The sequence below is a fragment of the Nelumbo lutea genome, chromosome 1 (genome assembly GCF_056320005.1).
Source record: "Nelumbo lutea isolate HS-2025 chromosome 1, American lotus-T2T, whole genome shotgun sequence".
Taxonomy (NCBI): Eukaryota; Viridiplantae; Streptophyta; class Magnoliopsida; order Proteales; family Nelumbonaceae; genus Nelumbo; species Nelumbo lutea.
Genome location: NC_142684.1, coordinates 189,859,412 through 189,877,650, shown reverse-complemented (window position 1 = coordinate 189,877,650; position 18,239 = coordinate 189,859,412). Strand labels below are relative to the sequence as shown.

The 18,239-nt window shown below is 40.1% G+C and overlaps 1 protein-coding gene across 1 annotated transcript; it reads left to right on the top strand.

Moving 5' to 3' along the window:
• Window positions 1-6,088: 6,088 nt before the first annotated feature.
• On the top strand, window positions 6,089-9,868 carry LOC148879980 (transcription factor MYB17-like). The gene is made up of 4 exons (XM_088961768.1): window positions 6,089-6,423; window positions 6,629-6,968; window positions 8,017-8,146; window positions 8,863-9,868. The coding sequence occupies exons 2-4, from the start codon at window positions 6,836-6,838 to the stop codon at window positions 9,545-9,547; spliced, it is 948 nt and encodes a 315-aa protein (XP_088817894.1). The 5' UTR covers window positions 6,089-6,423; window positions 6,629-6,835; the 3' UTR covers window positions 9,548-9,868.
• The last annotated feature ends 8,371 nt before the right edge of the window (window positions 9,869-18,239 follow it).

Genomic DNA, 18,239 nt, shown 5'->3' with positions numbered 1-18,239 from the left:
ACCAATACAAAAGATAAGGGCTAAGTGATGAACCTTGGTGAAGACCCATTGTAACTGTAAAATCTTAATTCTCTCCCACTAGTGTTTTAACATTGATTGTTGCTCCCTCATACATATCTTTAATTAGGTCTTTATATCTATTTTGAACCCCTTTATTCTTTAAGACTCAACATATTATCTCTCTAAGAATTCTATCATAAGCCTTTATTGATCAATGAACACCATACGAAGATCTTTTCTTTTTCTTTTTTGAACTTTCCTATCAATCATCTAAAAAGAAGTATAGCTACATGGTTGATTTCCTTGGCATAAAGGCAAATTGGTTCTCTGATACACTTGTTTTAAGTTGTAATTTTTGTTCAATTATTCTCTCCAATCTGAATTAATGAATTCGAAAAGTTTCAAGTAGAAATATAAATGATATCAAACACAACCTTATACATGGGGGTAGATTCTAATATTAGATACTAGCATATTACATAGACAATGAATATAACAAAAGCCTTAGGAATGTTAGAATGCACCGAACGAGGTAGTTTAGGACTTAATTAAAACCCCCTTATCTCCGAATTAAGACTGACTGAACTTTGTCTCCTCATTTAAAAGGCAATAGTATTGAGTGTGGATATTTGAACCTATATCTCGACTCATGAGGGTATTTTATGATTTTAGGTTTATAATTTGATTAAAACTCTTGTGAATTGAAAGACCTACTTGTTTAGGCAAGGAACAAATGTGGAGTCGTGTACATGTGTGTCCTTGTAACTAATTAACCAAATCGAATTGGCATAAATTTGAATTCAATCAAATTATTAGAAGGATCACATTTTTCATGTTTAAAATCGATTTCATCGTCAAATTAGATATTTGAATATGGATTAAACAGATTGAGGCCATGTTTGGTTCACTACTCTAAGCCTCATTCTTTTAGTTCTTGCTCATTGTGGGCAAAAATGAATAACAATAAAGTGTTTGGCTATAAAATTCTTGCCATGGGCCACATTCTTTTTAGAATGAAAAATCAGTCCCATAGCACAAAAATTGAGTAGCCTACAACATGAAAAATAATCATGCCCCATCTTGCTCATTTTCACTCTTTGAGGAAACTTTGCCTACAAAAAGTACTTTTAAAAAATCACTTTTATAAAAGTAATTTTATGAAAAGTACTTATACAAAAACAATTTTACAAAATCACTTTTACAAAAACACTTATAGAATTAATTTTATGAAAAGTAGTTTTACAAAAGCACTTTTATATAAGTACTTTTACACTAAAGCACTTCTATAAAAGTTCTTTTTCAAAAGTACTTTTATAAAAGTACTTCTACCAAAGTGCTTTTATTCATTCACATTGGATTGGATTGGACCCAATCCGATCCATTTGCATTTTAATTGGATTGGATTGTATTGCAGTAGGTGTTGTAATTTTTTTTATATATTTTCTGGATTTCACATGTTATTTTGGCGTTTGATTCAATTTAGATTGGATTGGACACAATCCAGTCCATTAGCATTTTATTTAGAATGAATTAGACTTGGTTTGTATGGATTTGGACTATATTTGGTCTAGTCCATTTGTAAATGGACCAATATTAGATTGGACCAAATCTAGTCCAATTAACAGCCTATTTACTAGCAGACTACCATGGAAACTCACCTTGACAGACATTGACTACCGGCCATCAACTACCAACATCTATGCCAACAGTTTTGATGACCTAGACTGACATACATATCGAATTCCCAATAAGTATAATTGGATCGAGCCGAGTGCCGATTATTACCCATGGGACAATGACCGAGATGCGGTTTGCGTCTATGAGGAGGCGTTGGTCGCTGGTCTTTGATTCCCCTCCATCCTTTCATTATTTATGTGTTGAGATACTACAGTGTGTCTCTGGGTCAACTCAGTCCCAATGCAATTCATACCTTGGTGGGGCTGATTAGTTTGTTCCATCATCGCAACATCCCTTTGAATATGGATATTTTTTCCAGCTTGTGTGTCATGAAGAGGACTAAAGATCCTTTTTGCTTTTACCTTTCATTCCAAGGTGGTTGGGAGATGAACATTGTGTGGAAAAGCAATTGTCGGAGGTTCGATGAGTCTTCGAATGAGGAGTTGCGAGTTTCACTTCAGGAGTTTGTCCGCCAAAAAGTCAAAGTAGTGAGCATTCTGGCCGAGCCCAAAATAATCAGGCCAGCCCGAGCCACGTAGGTAGGTCGGCCATTGAGCCATTTGCATATGCAATTTTTGTTTTGCTAACGATTAGCTCATCTAACTGTTTTTTCTCTTTTCTTCAGATATGGCGAGCATGGCTTCTATGTTGGCGCTTAACAGGGAGAAGAAAGCTTCGAGGAAGAAGCGAAGGGCAGAGCACCGCTCCTCAATGGACGGAACCTCGGCAAGTGCTGAGGTGAGGTTGTCACACCCCGCTCCTCCTATTGTTGACCTTGAGGGAGGTAGCAAGCCCATGAATAATGACCAATACTCATTTGGCCCTTTTGCCTTCCAACCTCAAGTCAGCCAGGAGGAACGCGAGGCCGGCCCTTATGTTTTAGACATCCCTCGCTTCGTGCCCAATGTCATCGATGTTTTGATTGCATATCTGACCCTCGGGTGGTCATTCGGTTGGTTGGGGGCATGTTGCTCACTGAGGACATTTGCTATTTCCATAGTCTGGACCCCATTGAAACCGGAGCTCGTATGGATCACCATATTGTTCAGGTTTGTCTGCTTATAGGTTTTCTGTACTTTTGTTTCAGGAAAGTTTGTTCTGGTCATACTTACTTTCTTTTGGCAAGCAAACTTCATTGGACAGGTCTTGCTAGACCTTGTTCATGCAAGTGAAAAGGAGAGAGGTGAGATGTGGGTGAACATAAGCTCACTACAAGCCGAGATGCAGAGGGTCCAGCTCAACTCGTAGGAGGATCGCCGCCAATTTTATGAGCATAATTAGGGGATACAACGTGAACTAATCGAGGCTCAGCGCAAGCTAGTTGAGGCTTAGGGTACCATTGTTGCCCAGGTGCGTCAACTAGGGGAGAGGCAGTCGAAATACACTCAGGATATCCACCGAGTTGAGGAGGCGGTCTTTGCTCGCTTCTTGAAGTCCCCGGAGTACGAAAAGAAGAAAGCGAAGGACGGTATTCCCATGATGAAGAGGGGTTTCAAACTCTACCGCCGCTACCTGAAAATGTTGCATCCTACCTCCGATTTTGGCTCCCTTTCTATGAACGATGTGCCACTCGAGCTCATGACACAAGTTGATGAGGAGCCTTTGACGCTAGAAGAAGATGAGGAGGATGATGGCAAGATCCAGGGTGACGATGAGGAAGGGTATGAAGAGGACGACAACGAGGCCCCAGGCGACAACAATGAGTAGCCTGATCTGTCTACTGGTGATGACTTTCTGATGATTCCGGGAACCTACGTGCTCTTGTAAGTTTCTCTTGGGCCTGTGTGCCCTTTTAATGTCTGAACTACTGGTGTCTTTCTTTTCTTTTTTTTGGATACATGTACGACCATTGGCCTTTCTTTCAATTAATGGAGTTAGCTTTTTGCATTTATTGCTTTCCTCTTGGATGGATTTCTTTTTTGTCTATGTCATGCCAACTCAGTTAGATTGTCACCATGTTGGTTGAATGCCATATTTTTTGTAGTAGTCTGGGTCTCATCTCTTGCGCCTTTTGGCCAAGCTACAGGCCGATCTGGATGCCTTAGCGAAATTCGTTTTTTGTTCTCTAAATTATTGACATTTTCTCTCTTCCTTCCTTTCTTTATTATTTCTTTTCTCTCACCTCTTTTTGTCTAAAAATTTACAAGAATGCCATATATAAGACAAACCTCCCTATATAATTGTCTCTATAATATTCAAAAAAAAGTACAGCAATGCCACATATAAAACAAATCTCCTTATTTAATCGACTCAGTGGCATTCAAAAGTTATAGTAATGCCACATACAATTATTTACGATTATGACATCCTATAAATAAAATGTCATTCCTCTTCTTTCTCAACTCTCTCTCTCTCTCTCTTATTCTCTATCTCAACTCTTATTTATTCATTATTATTATTATTATTATTATTATTATTATTATTATTATTATTATTATTATTATTATTATTATTGTTATTATTATTATTGTTGTTGTTGTTGTTGTATATAAACATTTATTTATTTAATAAAATAAAATAAATTGGTAGAATAAAAGAGATGTGACATTAAGAGATAGATTTCAATAAACATTTATTTATTTATTTTACTAAATTATTTATTTATTTAGAAATAATTTACTAACAAATTATTCTCTCCCCTTGAGCCCAATATTTAGTGTTATTAATGGGTCGGGTCTGGTTCGAGATAGCCTATACTAGTCCCAACCCAATAGAATTTTATTTATTTAAGAAAAACTAAGGTTGAACCTATGGGTTGGGTCTATCTTGATGGAGCTAAATTGATTGAACATAATTATAACGGTTTTTGTTCCATGATTTTGTCTTGATTAATTATTGGATTGATTCTCATTTTTACTTGTCTAGAATTGATTCAGTTCTGAAACCAACCATTTTATGAAATATATAATTTTTTTTTTATCTTTCTTGTATTTTTAGTCATGTTTCATGTTTGAAATGGTAAATTTAATAAATAATAAATAAGATAATATTAGTTAAAAATGTTTAACTTATTAACATAAAAATAAATTAATATTATTTTGGCTATTGTTTTCAATATAATAAGGTCTATGATTTGATCCAAATTAAATAATTGGTTCAAGACTGGTTATACGTGGTTTATTATTATTCATAATAATATCTCCCATGGTTTTTGAACTGTTATTAACCGGGACAATCGGACAGTTCAGCTCAAGAACCATTCAAATAACCAGTTCCGTTTTACCTCAAACCCAATTCTTGGCCAAAAACCATTGAATCAGTCAATGATCCATTGACCTGGACAATCGAACCTTTGACCCATTCAACAGTTTTTGGCTGTTTTACATTTTTAATTTTTTTTATCAAAACGGGCATTCATTCAAACCAAACAATCTAACCGTAAATCTAAAAACTGGTGACCGGAACGCTTCTATTTCTGGTTATTTTTTAAAACCATGATATCTGTCCAAATAAGCGTAAAAAAATTGTATTTGCAAAAGTGGCATTTTTAAATTTTGCGGGGCGCTTCCCCGCTAATGGGGTTGAAACGGAACGGGCCGGATGAGTGCAGAGTTGCAGAGTCGAACAGGCCCATGGGACTATGGGAGTTTGTAAGTCCTACTTAGACAGTGTCCTGATCTGATCTGATCTGTGGACAAATAAAAGGACTCTGATGACTTTGGGACCCATATTTGACTTCTACTTCTAGCCCTGCTAATGTTGGAAAAAGAGACTTTTTATTGTTCTCCACCGCTAATCAAAACCAACGAAACCGGCCCACCAAGGAGGAGGGAGTATAAATCTTTCAATTATCTCACACGGTTGATCCGGAATATTCTCATTCCTTTCTGGCAATTGGCAAAGGAATAGGTGGTGACCCGCACGTGGTGGGGCCCAAAAATATTCTATATCAACCATGCACAATGAGGTGACGTGCCCCACTAAGTTAACTACGCATAGCTATCAATTACCACGTAGGGGTTGTTCACCTGCACCCACCATCAACGTCAATTTGGAATTATCAGAATCTAAGCCAGGCACGTTGTTCTTCTTCGTAGACGGTGATGGACGCACCCGTATGACAATAGCATATTTAGGGAGAAACACACGGAGTGTAGCGTAATTTCGTTCCCGTACAAGACGCCGACGATAAAAGATTTGACTCGTGGACCGAATTCAATACTTTAGTTTCTTTCTTCAAAAGAAAAAAAAAAAAAGAATAAATGGCTAGTCGGTAGACACCCGGCAGCAAATCTCTCAGAAGGGTTGCATTTACGTAATCGTACGTCACTGTCACCATTATTGACTTAACACAAAGTTTGACACCCTTTATTTTTAACAAATTATAAACCTTTGTTTATTTATTATTATTATTATTTAAATTTAAAGTAATTTGATAGTTTTTGTTTTGGCTGGTCACTTTGTAGCATTTATTATCCATGTATGTAACATGGGTTCATTCATTCAATCGAAAGCAGCAGAAGGTGGCAGCCAGGAAGAGCTGGACGAAGACAAAGGAGCACAGAATCTGATCATCGAAACGGAAATGTATCTCCGACCCCGAGATTTCCCAATTTGTGAAACCTTAACCCTAATGGCAGAGATGGTTGATTCAAACTTTTAAGGGTGAGGAAGCAGTACTAGAGCACAGATGAAATGAAACCCTACTGGGGTTTTGGACAAGTCAGAAGAGAGAATCACCACTTTCATCGTTTAATGATGAACTATAGCATTAATCGCTCTCTTTAATCTTACTTTGTTTTTCTCGTAAGAATCACTACTAGCTAATTCTGACTTCATCTTCTTTAATCTTCGATTATGTTCGATAAGTGTAGTTTTTTTTTTTTTTCAATTATTATTTGTTTCTAACTTTTCTTTAAAAGTAAATTCTTATTGTTTTGCTATTCGAAAGAAGAAAATAAAAAACGGAAAAGAAATACTGATGAGTCCTTGGAGGTATCATTTAATGCAGGCCAGCTTCGAAGTCGCCGATCGTCCTCGATTTCGTATTTTGATGGCTTCGATTTCCATAGATATTATCGTCGCATTTAAAGCGCTGGGATTCGGTTGATCCATCGAGTGATCGATCTTCTTCTCTTTCTGTTATAAAGATCTCTGGGCTTAAAGCTTTTGATCTTTTTCCTTGCTTTCGTGCTTCATTTAAGAGGAGTAAAAGAACATGGGAAGAGCTCCATGCTGTGATAAGCAAGGACTGAAGAAAGGACCTTGGTCACCCGAAGAAGATGAGATCCTAGTTGAATATATCAAAAAGCACGGCCACGGTAGCTGGAGATCTCTTCCTAAGCACGCAGGTTAGATTTGTTTTTGTCATTCTTCCCTTTTACTGGCCATTATTCATTAAAGATCAGACTCTCTGATCGGTTGGAATGGTCATTTATTCTTGAGAAGCCTTCTTTATTTTTCTTTTCCCCTTTTGTTTTCCCCGAAAAAAAAATCTTGAAGTGGCGTAGAGCAAAGGAATGAATGAAAAAAAAGGTGATGCTTCCCTCGGCTCTCTTTTGAGGAAGTATTTGTCTATTTGAACTATGGAGTTCGCAGAGTTCTTTTTCTTTTTCTTTGAATACTTGAGAGTTACGTTGGGTCATGGTATAGTTTTTCAAATGAAAGAGGAAGACGAGTTTTCCATCGAGCTGGTTGGTTTTTAGACTCCGTGGAATCGATTTATAGTCGGTACTGCGCATTGTTATCAGTACATCTCGACACGTTTAAGATGATTCGAGATGCTTTGAACATCTGTTTTGGTTTTGTTTTTTGCAGAAGCTTATTTTATTTATTTTTAGTAATTTGTCTTCGTTAAAATCAAAATTAATTAACCAGAGGAGACTGTTTGTATATTGCTTTCTGGGACGTGAAGAGCATTTTCGGTTATTACTTGTTAGTATACTGCGTCTTGACACTTCACTCATGTTTAGCTTCAAATCAAATATTGTTGTAATACCAACTTTGCCTTACTTCCGAATTCCAAGTAGAGAAGATGAAATATACAAAATACATGAATCTAATATTGTGATGCATCTTACTTTTTTTTTTTTTTTTTGTTATTTTTGAAGAAGTAACTAAGAGGCTGTAGCTTTGGGAAGTGCATTTGCATGCTTTGAATGATGAGTGATCCTACTTTCTGTAGAGATGAGATTAAAATAAGGGTATAGTCTCTTTCTCTAATTATGAAGGAGTTTAATGAGTGTCGGCTGTATGAATCTAGGCCTGTGCGATGATATTGATGACTTTGTCATATGCATTTGTTACTTGTCAACGTAAAAGCTGTGATCCTGTTCTTTGGTTGTTGTTCATTATGATTTATGAATGAACTGGGTGGGGGGCTTATATATGCCATGGCAGGACTTCTGCGTTGTGGGAAGAGCTGTAGACTTCGATGGACGAATTATCTTCGACCGGACATCAAGCGGGGTCCTTTCACCCACTCTGAAGAGAAGACTATTATCCAGTTGCATGGCATTCTTGGAAACAGGTTCTCTTTAATCTCTCTCTCTCTCTCTCTCTAACTTTGAAGTTAGTTGACGACTGTGTTTTATCGATCCCTAACCGGCCGGTCAACCCTAATAACCTTGTGATGCTTTCAACCCACTACGTGTTCATATTTTAATGTCCAACTGGTATATGTTCCCCCACCCCCGGCATGTCACACACTGATTAATTGCAGATAAAACGGGTCCACTTCGAAGTTGAACTGTGAACAATCAGGGGAGCTAATCCATCTCCATTCTCCAAGACTTCAAAAATTCAATTCGTATCACAGAGAGAAGTTGCTAAAGAAAAGCAGATTTCTAATTTGGTGTGATATGTGTAATATAAGGCCAGATTGACTAGAACAAGAACCGCTTGTATGAGATCATCGTTTAATTTGATCAGAGCACCACATTAATTAGAAAAAGGGTGACACTGTTTGTTTAACGTCCAATTGTCAAAGTTGTCGGTGTCGTCGATCGGACACTGACATGGATCGTGTCAAACAGCATAAGCAAGTTCAATTTGGTTGTGTTTTTGGTGATGAAAAATTTAAACCCACTTAAGCTAATAAAAGAAAGGGGATTGCAAATAATTTTTCGCTTGATTGACTACCGAATCGGCTCTCCATTTTACGCCGGGGTAGATCAATTTATTGCAAACTTGCTTCCGTTCTGTTCGAGCTTTGAGTACTGAAACTGAAGAGGGTGAGTTTTACAGGTGGGCTGCCATAGCATCCCAGTTGCCAGGAAGAACGGATAACGAGATCAAGAATTTCTGGAACACCCACTTGAAGAAGCGCCTTCTCTCCATGGGTCTCGATCCACAGACGCATGCTCCTCCCGCCCTTTCCTCTGGGCTTATTGTCACTCCATCGGCATCTCCTTCGACGCGCCATATGGCACAATGGGAGAGCGCTAGGCTCGAAGCGGAGGCTCGGCTGTCAAGGGAATCGTTACTCTCAAACCATCCATCTTCTTCTAAGAAATCCGATACTGATTACTTTCTACGCATGTGGAATTCTGAAATTGGGGAATCGTTTCGGAGGGTAAACGGGCGAGAATCGTTGGCATGTCAAAGCCCCATGTCCCAGGCATCGTCATCAACGAAATGGGGATCAGGGATGACAACAGAGGTGGTGCCTGCGGCAATGGCGGTTGCACTTACTACAGATCAACCCGAAGGGGTGCAGTGTGGAAACAGCAGATCGGACGCGGAAGAGGTTGCAGCTAGGTCAGACTGCTCGAGCTCGAACGAGCTGGATGAGTCATCAGAGACGTCATTGCAATTGCTGTTGGATTTCCCAGCCAGCGAAGATATGAGCTTCTTTCAAGGACAAATGGGCAGTTTCTCCTTGTTGCCTAACATGATGCTAAGCGAAAGTTCCTTGAATTCTGCTCTTTGAACCATGACCTGGAAATTGGAGATGAAAAGAAAATTACCATTTTTGTCGTCCCTTTTACGGGCTTGTGGTTTTTGAGTAAATCATGTTTTGAGCTGGTGTCGCTATATAGGTAATAGGGATAATATTATTTCCCCCCTCTTTCTCTCTTTCTGTCTCTTGGTGCGTGGTGGCCTTTTTCTTTCGGCTGGTGGCATTTTGTTGATTTCTCCGGCTATTGTAGAAAGTAAAAGAAGGGGCGGCCCTGGTTTGGTTGACGATGTACGGTTGAGTAGATATATATACACTAAATACAGTTGGAAATATTATTGATTTATTTTTGTCGCTTGGTTTATCGGGTTGGGGAGTGAATGAAGGACGAAGGGAGAGATCGGATCTGCTCCTCACACCCGCGCCTCATACGCACATCCTATCATGATCCCGTCACACGAAGAGGTGGTTGTTTATACCCTATTGTACGTACTGAGATGAGCTCGGCAAATGCGCATGTATGTACAACAAAGACGAAGCAACGTAAGTACATGCGTTGTGGATAGACATCGGCAGAGTTCTTATGAGGAGGAGATCCCGTTTCAGTTTACCTCTATTGACTTAACGGTGTCTTGTGATCAATGCTTAAATTATTGACACGTATTGGTTAATATGCATCATTCCGGGACCTTTTAATATGCCCTTAATATGGTTGTATTAGAGATTTGACTAGTTCACGGGATAGAGGAAATCTAAACTGTCCCGTAAATCGGTTGTAAAAAAATAAAAAAAAAAAACAACTAAAATGTGTATCAATTTTTCCGATATGCCCCTACCGGCATATCAGACATAATGATATTTTGAACCTTGGTTGTGATGACCATGCGAGTGGTGCACCCTTAATAGACGATTTGATCAATAATCAATACCTATTTAACGTACTCTTTATTCCAAAAAAAAATGACTAGGGCTCTCAATTTAGTGCTCAAATTTTGACAAGATTGAGCTATTGTTGCGTGAGTGAGTACTCCACTGATCTAGTGACACGTGGCATTCGTCTTTACCGCTTGACACCTTAGTGCCACACAGATAATAGCATATCTGGCCAAGTCAAAGTGACACACCCCAGAATCAATCCAAGGCACCTCAAACGTAACTCGGGCACCTTGGCAGGTCAAGTAGTAGCATTTCGTCCCTTGAAGACTTGCCGACCTGATTGAGGACCAAGTGGTGACTTGTGAGATGTGCTCGCCGACCTCATCCACATTCATCCTATCATTCTCGAGTCCTCTGCATGCGAAATTACCTTTGAGGACTTCGGATCGGTAGCCACGTCTTCCCGGAGATCTTGGACGCAGTGCGTGAAGCTTGCGCCAAACAATGCCTATTTAAAGGTCTCATTTCCAACCTCATAAGGTACGCACAATTTAACACTCAAAGTCTCTCTCTCTCTCTCTCTCTCTCTCCAAAAACTCCAACTCACTGACTTAAGCATTGGAGTGCCCACACCGTGTAAAAGTAACCTGGGCACTCTAATCTTCTCCCTTTCTTTGTAGCTCAGCCAAGCGACCTACATAGTCCAACATCCGAGCTGTCCTCCGATAGCGCTACCAGATCGCGGACCATCAATTGGTGCCATATGTGGGAACACTACACAAAGCCAAGTTCTCACCTTTCTCTAATACTAAGTTAAATGGCATCCTCTGGCAGCAATGTCTTCAACAACGCTAATAGAAGAAACACATGTATTGATGATGCTATCACAAGGGGGGTAGAATCTAAACAACCAGCTCGAGCAATCTTCAAAGATCTAGCCTAGGTAGTCTCCCATCACTATCTGCAAGGCCGCACTATAGATTAAGCCCTCTATGTTGGCAACTAGTTGATTGTGGAGCCGGCCTCGCATGTCGAACCCCTCATGGTTCCCATGAGAGTCGGTGACCCGCAGATAGTAGAGCAACCCCCTTAGGTTGAGCCCCCATGTCACTCATATGAATGGATGACCAGTAGTTTCAAGAGCATGTGTAGCACATGTGTGGCATTGACCGGTGAATACAGACTTGGGAGGGTCCTCCCGCGATGGCATAGGTGCAGCCGCGATTCATTTCCGGTTCCCAAATGCACCTGCAATCATATATAGTACAACTGATAAGCACGCGGGGTGAGCGTAGTTTTGACCTAGTTAAGCCAAATTCTGCTTCTAGCACTCTAGCTAAGCACACTCGAACCGATCTCAAAGGACGGCAGCATTTCATGGTTGACCTGATAAACAAAAAGGGAGGGGGGAAAGGCGAGGAAGGGAAGACTACAAAGCTCATAGGCCTAGTGTATAGCAGTCTTGAAAATGTTTTTTGGTCAATTGTTTTTGGATATCACATCTTTTCCATATCATTAAACCCTACATGGAAAGATAGATCCTACGCTGATCGTCATTCTGGTCACCACCCTCACTATCACACTCATCACCGTTGCCCTCCTCTGGAGTAGTTGCCTCTTGCTCGACCTCTTGGGTTAGATCGTCTAGAACTTACCTAAGCAAGATAGAGCCCAAGTCAATGTTTGGGTATAGGTGTCAAAGAAAGCGGTGGCACAGCTTGAAGCCCATCTTCAGAGAGGGTACCGCCACAACAGCAACTTTGGCTCGATGAATATCATCAAAATGCCTGGCCCACTATTCTTGGAGCTTTCCATTCAGACTAGCAATTGCCCCCCCTAGCTTCTTCTAGCTCGTGGTTCATACTCGCGCTAAGGGAACAAAACTGCTGCCGGTCCTCCTCGGCACTTAGATAGGCTGCTTTTAGCTAAGATTGGAGGGTCTCTGTATTGGCCCTCGTCTTGTGGGATTCAAACTTCAGGGCAATGACTTGATCCAGCATGACTTGGCTCAGTGAGTTGTTCTGTGGATAGAAAAACAACTTGATAAGGGATAAATAAAGCAGCGAAACAAGTTTTTCCAAATATGTATACTTGCATGGCATTCCAAATGATTCATGCACCGACTCCAAAGGGATCAAGCTCATGATAAAACGTAGACATCTTCAAGAAGGAGAATGCCCCTTCTCATACGAAGTGCCACATACGAGTCATGAATCCGATCGGCGACCAAGCAATTGACCTAGGGAATGAATGGAGGGATCTTTGGGCCATAAGGAGTCATTGCCTCATCAAAGTGGGTTGCAGTTGCTAGTGGTACTAGAGCAACGTGGGCATGTTCGGTTTGAATTGGGTCGCCGCGCTCCTCCACCCTCTTCTTCTTCTTAGACGGCTTTCATGTTATGTTTACGATCGAAGAAAAGCTAGTCATCTCAGCAATCAAATAAAAAAAAAAAAAAAAAAAAAAACTCAACTGAGGGACAAAGGGCCAGAAGAAAATTTCGAAGGTAATGAAAATAGTGCCACTTACATATATGGATAAGGTTGGCCTCGATGAGCATTGGTTCGGTGAGGAACTCGTCAACCAAGGAGCGCTTTTCAATGAGGAGTCTAAGGTCATTCAGCAACTCCTTGTTAAACTCGACTTCATATCTTGGCTTGGAACTCCAAGTCTTCGACACTGGCCAGCCTTCCTCATGACTCAAAAAGAAGAACTTTGTCTTCTAGTTCGCGATTTTGGATAGAAAACATCCCAAAAGTTTAAACTTAGATCAGTGGCTGATGTAGAAGTAGTAGGGCTCGTTGGAAACCTTCGTTATACTACATAGCCCCAAGAAGACATCTATATCTAAGGGGAAACTGAGGTGATAGCTAAGAGAAATAGTACCTACAATGGTCTTGATTGAGTTTGGGTGTAGTTGACCTAGTGCCAAACCGTAGTGTCGGAGGATTTCAGAAATAAACGGATGAAGGGGAAAGTGGAGCCTTGCAATGAGGGCTTCCTTGAAGACACAAACCTTGGTCCGTTCCTGGCTCCATGGATATTCCCCGTCCTTGGGTTGGATATAGTTCAAGTTATTAGGGATTTGATAGGTAGTAATCAGACCCACTATCTCCTCGTTGGACAACTCGGAGGGCCTGAAACCTATTCTAGATAAGGTTTGTTAAGAAGTTAAGGCCCTCTCTGGGAACCTCTTCGCCCTTGAGCCAAGGACCCCTCTCAGCTCGAGCATTTGGGTAGCATTCCCTCTTCAACCCACTAGACATGACTAAGAGGAAATAGAGACTCATTGACAAGAAGAGGAAAAAAAACGGGTTGCCAGAAACTACCACCGCCGAGCCGGAGATTGTCAAAGCTTCACCAATCTTCGGCCTAGCATAAGTCCAAAATCGGATAGTGAAATGGGCCCTTGAGGGTCCCCCAATTTACAAATAGAAGTGTGGACAATCGACGAACCAGATTTGCCCAATCCAATGGTCCAAGAAGAAGCCCATGTTCGAAATTTTGAAAGGTGCGCGCGCCATAGTTCAAAATTTGAAAGTGCACTATATTTCGAATTTTGAGAAGTCGTGCTCAATTTCAAGTGCGCGCCTATTTTTAGACTAGAAATGTTGTCTTTGCACCAATAATAGCTCGATAGGTCGGCCAACTCAAGCGGACTGACTCGACTGACATCTAGAGCAAGTCAACTCGGGCCTCATCTTAAAAAAAGCTACACCCTTCGCCAAACTGGCCTTGGCTCGAGTGTGGGGGGCAACTAATGAGGGGTGATTTGGCCCTCCACTGACCTAGCGACACTTGACATCCACCTTCGTTGCTTGACACCTCAGCACCACGCGAATAGTCGTGTATCTCACCAAGTCAAAGAGATGCACCTTGGAATCAGTCCAGGGCACCTCGACAAGGCACCTCATACACAACTTGGGCACATCGGCAGGGTGACTAGCAACACTTCATCTCGAGCCTACCTGTGGTACCTCAAGTACCTCATCGTTACCGGTCCAAAGGACCTTGGCATGAGAAGCGACCTTCCTCAAGGACTTAACAACTTGACTGAGGTCCAGGTGGTGACCTACGAGACATACTTTCCGACCTCCTCCGCATGTATCCTATCACTCCCGGGTCCTCTGAAAGTCAACTCTTACACCGAATGTTCCAGAGGAAGGCACAAAAGCCTAGTTTACATGCAAAACTACCTCCAAGGACTTCAGACTGGTCAGCCACGTCTTCTTAGAGATCTTGGACGTAGTGTGTGAAGCCTGCGCCAAACAATGCCTATGCAAAGGTCTCACTTCCAACCTCATGAGGTACACATGATTTAGCACCCAAGCTCTTTATCTCTGTTTGTCTCTCTCTCTCTCTCTCTCTCTCTCTCTCTCTTGCTTTGTAGCTTTGAAAAACTCTAACTCGCTGACTTAAGCATTGATATGCCCACATCAGATAAAAGTAGCCCAAGTACTCTAATCTTCTCTCTTTCTTTGCAACTCGACCAAACAAACTACACAGTCTAAGAGCTACCAAATCTCACACCATCAGCAACCATGTGGGGGTGGGACCAAGGGAGTTGGATTAAATAGTGTCAAGGTTATTATCAATACCTTCAATGATATCTGAAAGTCCGTCGCTCCCATTCGGTATCTTATCTCATTAAATCCGAATATAATTTTAATATATAAATTTTATATAATATATTATATATGAATATATATATATATAATAAATTTAAAATATTATATTTATATTAATTTATTATAAATAAAATTAAAAATATATATATATATATATATTTTTTTTATTTATTGTATTTAAAAAAATTAAAGTATAATTAGATTAAATCTAAATCTCTCAAAAATCAAATTAGAATCCAATATTTTCAAATCAGATCAAATCTTGGATCGGATTCAGATACAAATTCTCAGTAGAAAATTGGATATGGAGGCCCATATCCAATATCCACACCACACTAGGGCGTAGGGGGCATCGTGGCTCTCCCGTATCATCTGCAGACGCGCAGTTATGGGTAGGTAGGTTGGTGACACGCGTGTGTGAGTGTGACAGACAACAAAAGAGATGGAGGGTGGAAAGTGGTCCAATCAGTATTAAATGGGGTCATGTGGACTGCAGGTGGTTCAAGTTAGCATTGACTGTTTCAATTACGAATTCGAAAGAGATGTACGTGTCGCAGAAGACTCTGTGTGATGTGTCGGACGATTTCCTCTCAATCTCTCCCCTCTTAGTAAATAGGAGAGAGGGGGGTAAACTCTTGTATAATATATCAGTCAGGGCCCTGAGGAGTGAAAGATGAAATTGGCTTGTTCATTCATTCATTCAGTCGCATCTTCGGTTTTACGTAATTTTTTACTTGGAAAATGCATGGCTTCATAAATGATAAATGTTGGTGGCTTTTGTTTTTCTCCGCACGGTCTCCGTGTTCAGTTGACAAGCACCAGAACCAGAAGCCAGGCCAGCAACCAGCATTTAAGGAGATTCTTTTTACACGGATCCGCTTATATGGTGGGCTTTTTAGTGGTAGACCTGAGAATGAGAAGAGGCCACTCCTTGTTCTACCAACTGAGCCCAGGGTTTCAGCCTATTTAGTTTAATATAATCCTTTGCCACTGATTTCCAATTTCGCCCCTCTTGATTGTGGATAGTGGTATGCTTCTAACCCGTTATTATGTTATATTCTTTATATTTTTTTGGGACATGCACCTAATATATGTTTATCTGCACTTCAAATTTGAATTAGATACAAATTTTGCATCACATTCATCAATTTTATATTCATTTTTTTGTAACTATGATTTACTGTCCTACCCAATACTTTTTTTTTATAAGCAAAAGACCAATTAAACTTAAAGAGAAATACAGGGAGATAGGTTCAGCCAATTGGGATCATTCTCCCAATACCAAAAAAAAATCATCAGATTTAGCCTTTTGGACTACTTGAGCAGAATAAGTAAGTTCCCTAGGCTTGAACAGAATATTTACAGAGCAAAAGTCATGACATAAATTCTTAATTTTTTTTCAATATATATGTTCAGACGCTTATCAAAAAGAATTTTCAAACTTCCATCAAAAGTTCCTGACGTCGTGCGGTTTGGAAGCTCGTGTCAGGTGACTTAAATTCTGATTTGGATATTTTCTAGTTAGGGCCGATCTACCGAGCTGAAAGGTGGCAGAGCTGACGTATACTGCAAGAAAGAGAGAGCTAGAGTGTTTGAGTGTCTTTTACCCAAGGAGAGCACTCTGGTGCTTAAGACAAAAGATGTTTGTGTATTCTCTTAAGAGATTGATAGAGTAAGAGAGTACGTAATCGTGCATACTTTTCACAAGTAGAAATGAGTACTTTTTATAGGCATTAGTGGTCAGAACCCCCTTGTAATGGGATTGGGTTTCTTGCAGAACCGTTTCCGCTTTGTTGGGCATGTTAATGTGTTGGTTACGAGATCTACACAGAGATAACGATCTACCTAAGTGACTCCAAGTTGTGTGATGCAATAGGCCAGTCTAACGGTCGAGATATTAGCATTCCGGGGATCTTGGCTTGGTAACATAGTAATGGAATAGGTCAACAGGCTCTTCCTCACAGGTTGCCATTGATTTTTACAGCTCGGCCGGCTTCTAGGACCGGTCATCGTAATCTTATAGTCTACTAGTTCGGCCTTATTGAGGTAGACATCGGTTTGGTTGAGGTGCTCTAAGCTAACTTGTCAAACTAGTTTGTTTACTCAACGCTGAGATATCACTCAAAAGTCATATATCGCGATATGATTGGAAGGACCAAATCACCCTTCATCAGCTCACACTAAGACTTCCAGGGCATTGCATACAGAATCAACCTTGTTACCATAGGCGCATAGAAAGTTAAAATAGCAATCCAACAAAACAAAGCCAAAAGCTCCTTGGTTATTTCTTTGATAACCCCATCACATATTATTATTATTATAGATTGTTCATTTAACATGGTGGGATTGTTTTCCTGGGGAACTGGATTTGTACGGTGCAAATTTATACTTTTCTTTGTGTTAATTTGCCTTCTTTGGCAGTGCAAATTTTGCATCATAAAAACTGATGCAAAATTTGCACTACATTTCCCTTGCACTAAGGACGGCATTTTACTTCTCATTTCTCAAAATAGAATAAAACAAAAGCAAATCAGAATTTACACTCAGCTTATTTGCACTTCCATACATTTTACACCAAATTTGCACTGCAAACAAACTAAGCCTACGTATCCACATAGGGCCAGGGGAGTTGTTTGGGAACATGGTAATTTCCATTTAATTCACTTCTTGAAAATGGAAACAATCCTAAAACTACAAGATGGGTTTGTTGAAGGCCTCTTTTCAGACAATACATGGAGAATGGTCACTGCAGATTTCATAAAATGAAGCCATTTTTGAAAGCCCAAAGGACTGTCAATTGTTAAGGAGGAGAAAACATTTTTTCAACTAGTGAAGTTCAAAAAGTTCTCTAACCATGCAGTGCAGCCACCAAGATATCTAGACCACCTTTGATTCTCTCTAGTCTCTACCGGAGAAAGTAAAAGATCAATCAATGCAATCCTTTTTCTTTTTGCCTCTTCATTTGTAATTTGCAAGTAAAACTACAAGTAGTGTAGAGCCTGACCTCACTCAATAGGAGCACGAAGTCATCCTCCAAAAAATTGCTACTTCTTGAAAGTGTTTCCCATCTTCCAAAGAACGACTTACATTTCAATTATCTCTGTGTTACTTCCTGATCTTCACACACAAGAAAACTTATTTAGAGGTTAGGTAGGGAGCTACCAAAATAAAATGCTTCTGAGAGTAATTGTTCATTGCAAGAGCCCAAAAGCCGTGAAGAATA